Genomic DNA, 3183 nt, shown 5'->3' with positions numbered 1-3183 from the left:
TTTGTCAAATATCAAGTGGCTGAAATTTCATGCACTTGGGTTTGGATCTTCAATGATGCTCCATTGATCTATTGTCTGATTTTGTGCCAGTACTGTGCTGTTTTTATGACTACGGCTCTGTAGTATACTTTGAGATCTGGTATAGTAATCCTCCCAGCGTTTCTCTTTGTGCTCAGGTTTAATTTGGCTATCCGGGGTCTTTTGTGCTTCCATATGAATTTAAGGATAGATTTTTCTAATTCTGTGAAGTATGTCATGGGGATTTTGATTGGGATTGCATTGAATCGATACATTGCTTTTGGTGGGATGGTCATTTTCACAATATTAATTCTTCTAATCGATAAACATGGGAGGTCCTTCCATTTCCTGCTGTCTTCCTCAATCTCTTTCTTTAATGATTTAAGGAGAGATCTTTGGTGTCTTTGGTCAGATTTATTCCAAGATATTTTAATTTTTGCAGCAATTGTGAATGGGAGCATTTCCCTGTATTCTTGTTGCTTGTTATTGGTATATAGAAAGGCTACTGATTTTTGTAGATTGATTTTATAACCTGCCACTATACTGAAAGTGTTGATCATTTCTTGGAGTTTTCTGGTGGAACTTTTGGGATCTCTTAGGTATAGTATCACATCATCTGCAAAGTGATAGTCTGACCTCTTCTTTTCCAATTAGTACTCCTTTAATTTCCTTCTCCTGTCTTATTGCTCTAGCAAGAGTTTCAAGCACTATGTTGAAAAGGAGTGGAGATAGTGGACATCCTTGTCTGATTCCTGATTTTAATGGGATTTTAATATCTCTTGCTGACTCACTTTGTAGATCAGATTGGATTTGAACTCATAGAGATCCACCTGCCTCTGCCTCCCAAGTGGAAAGATTAAAGATGTGTGACACCCATGCCTGGTTCGACTTCATTTTTAAAAGTGTGTGTATGTGCATGTGTGTGTGTGTGTGTGTGTGTGTGTGTGTGTGTGTCCCCACAGGGGCCAGAGGAAGGCAGGGGATCCCATAGAGCTGGAGTTACAAGCAGTTATGAACCACCTGACAAGGATAATGGAACTGAACTGAGGTCCTCTAGAAGTGCAGTTCATATTCTTGACTGCTGAGTCATTTCTCCAGTTCCTAGACCCCAATTTTTAAGAAATATTTTATTTATCATTTTTATTTTGTGTGTATGCATGTTATGCCTGCATGTAAGTAAGTGCACCCGTGTCGTGCAATGCCTACAGAAGACAGAAGAGGCTGTCAGATCCCCTGGAACTGGAGTTGCGGACAGTTGTTAGCTGCCATGTGGGTGCTGGGATTCAAACCTGGGTCTTCTGCAAGAACAGCCAAGATCCCAATTTTTAAAATATACTTTGTTTATAAAGGTTTTTTGTGCCATGCAGATTTATCTTTGATTCAGTAAGTTTTAAAAAATATTTTATTATTATTTTTATTTTATGTGTGTAAGTGTATTGCTTGCATGTAGGTTGGTGCACCTGTGTCATGCAATGCCCATGAAGATCAGGTGTCAAATACCCTGGAACTTGATTTACTGATGGTTGTTAGCCACCATGTGGGTGCTGGAAATCAAACCCAGGTCCTCTAGAGCTGCCACTGCTCTTAACCACTGAGCCATCTCTCCAGCCCCAGGCTTCAGCAAGTTTTTAAAATATCCAGTGGTAAAATTTTTATACAACTTCAGATTCTTATAGAATAAAGATTAACATTATTTCATTATACCAAGGGAAAAGCCTTGAACCAAAATATGAAGACTGCTGTTGGGGCTGTTTACTTGAGTGAATTTTTGTTGTACAGTGTTATATTCATTAATTTAGTCATTCAATAATATTTATTGAGTTTCCACTCTGAGCATTGTACCACTCTGAATATTCTCCTCTGAACTACACTTTGCTATTTTGTATCATGGGAGCAGAATTAGCAACATTAAGAGGTCAAATATTCATGTTGGTTTTGAGATATGCAATTTTGATAATGGCTGCTTTGACATCCTTGTTCCTCAGGGTGTAGATGATTGGGTTGAGAATTGGTGTGAGAATAGAGTACACCACATTGCCCATGATGTGGAAGTCTAGGGGCAGATCTGCCCTGTAGGCCACATAGGCTATGGCAATGGAGGAGTAGTAGGTGCCCACAACCAGCAGGTGGGAGCTGCAGGTGGAGAAGGCTTTGGAACGCCCTTCCCTGGATCTGATGCGAAGCACTGAGGCCAGGATGTGAGCGTAGGAGAGAAGCACCAGGAAGAGGGGGAGGATGGACACCACCATGGCGATGCAGAAGCCCATGAGGGTCTGGGGGCTGGTGTCTGAGCAGGAGGATTGGACCAGAGCCAGGTGATCACAGAAGCAGTGGTAGATGTAGGCGATGTGGTTATATGTCATCTGGGAAGTTTTCATGACTGCTGGGATGGGCAGGATGAGGGCGGTGATCCAGGCACTGGCAGCCAGTGCAGCATTAGTCTGTAGGGTCATGTGGACAGGGTAGTGCAGAGGACGGCAGATAGCCACATAGCGGTCATAGGCCATGACCACCAAGATGAAGGCTTCTGAGCATGTGAAGCTTTGGAAGAGGTACATCTGCAATAAGCAGGAAGAGAAGCTGAGGAAGTGGTCTCCTAGCAGAAACAGGGACAACATCTTGGGGACAGTGGTTGTGGTGAAAAAGATGTCTAGGGCCGAGAGATTGATGAGGAAGAAATACATGGGCTTGTGGAGGCTGGGCTCTGCCACCACAGCCACCAGAATCAGGGTGTTACCTGTAAGGATGAGCAGGTAAAAGAGGAGGAAAATAAAGAACACAGGAAGGTAGAAGGGCTCTGGCAGGGAGGGGATGCCCACCAGGTAGAAGACGGTTGAGCCATCTACTGATCCATTACAAGGTGTAGTCTCCATAGTGGGACAGAGTTAGAGGTCTGGAACATCTGGGTATTGGGAACCAGAGAAGCAAAGGATTGTGGAATGATAATTCCATAGTGTTTATTCTTAGTCAATATGAGCACAATTATTTACAGCCAACTCCAGAGGACTGATGGTAGGTTATGGTGTTGATTTCTACTTTCAGAAGCCCAAATCTTCCAGATAGTAGTTAACAGTCTATGAAACAGAAACTTTTATATATTGTTCTGAGGACAATAGAAGTTAAAAATACAGGCAAAAAGACCCTGACTTTCCTATGGGAAAATCA

The 3183-nt window shown here is 42.4% G+C and overlaps 1 protein-coding gene across 1 annotated transcript; it reads right to left on the bottom strand.

The window, feature by feature from the left end:
- Nucleotides 1–1934: 1934 nt before the first annotated feature.
- LOC103743064 (olfactory receptor 2AT4) lies at nucleotides 1935–2891 on the bottom strand. The gene has a single exon (XM_008844268.1). It carries the CDS (start codon nucleotides 2889–2891, stop codon nucleotides 1935–1937), a length of 957 nt encoding a protein of 318 aa, XP_008842490.1.
- Nucleotides 2892–3183: the final 292 nt, after the last annotated feature.

The sequence above is a fragment of the Nannospalax galili genome, unplaced genomic scaffold (assembly GCF_000622305.1).
Source record: "Nannospalax galili isolate Female #2095 unplaced genomic scaffold, S.galili_v1.0 scaffold278, whole genome shotgun sequence".
Lineage (NCBI taxonomy): Eukaryota > Metazoa > Chordata > Mammalia > Rodentia > Spalacidae > Nannospalax > Nannospalax galili.
Note: the sequence above shows the minus strand (reverse complement) of the source record. Positions and strands in the feature narration are given on the sequence as shown.

Coding starts and splice junctions, on each gene's coding strand:
- LOC103743064 (XM_008844268.1), bottom strand. CDS start 2,891: ATGGAGACTACACCTTGTAATGGATCAGTAGATGGCTCAACCGTCTTC.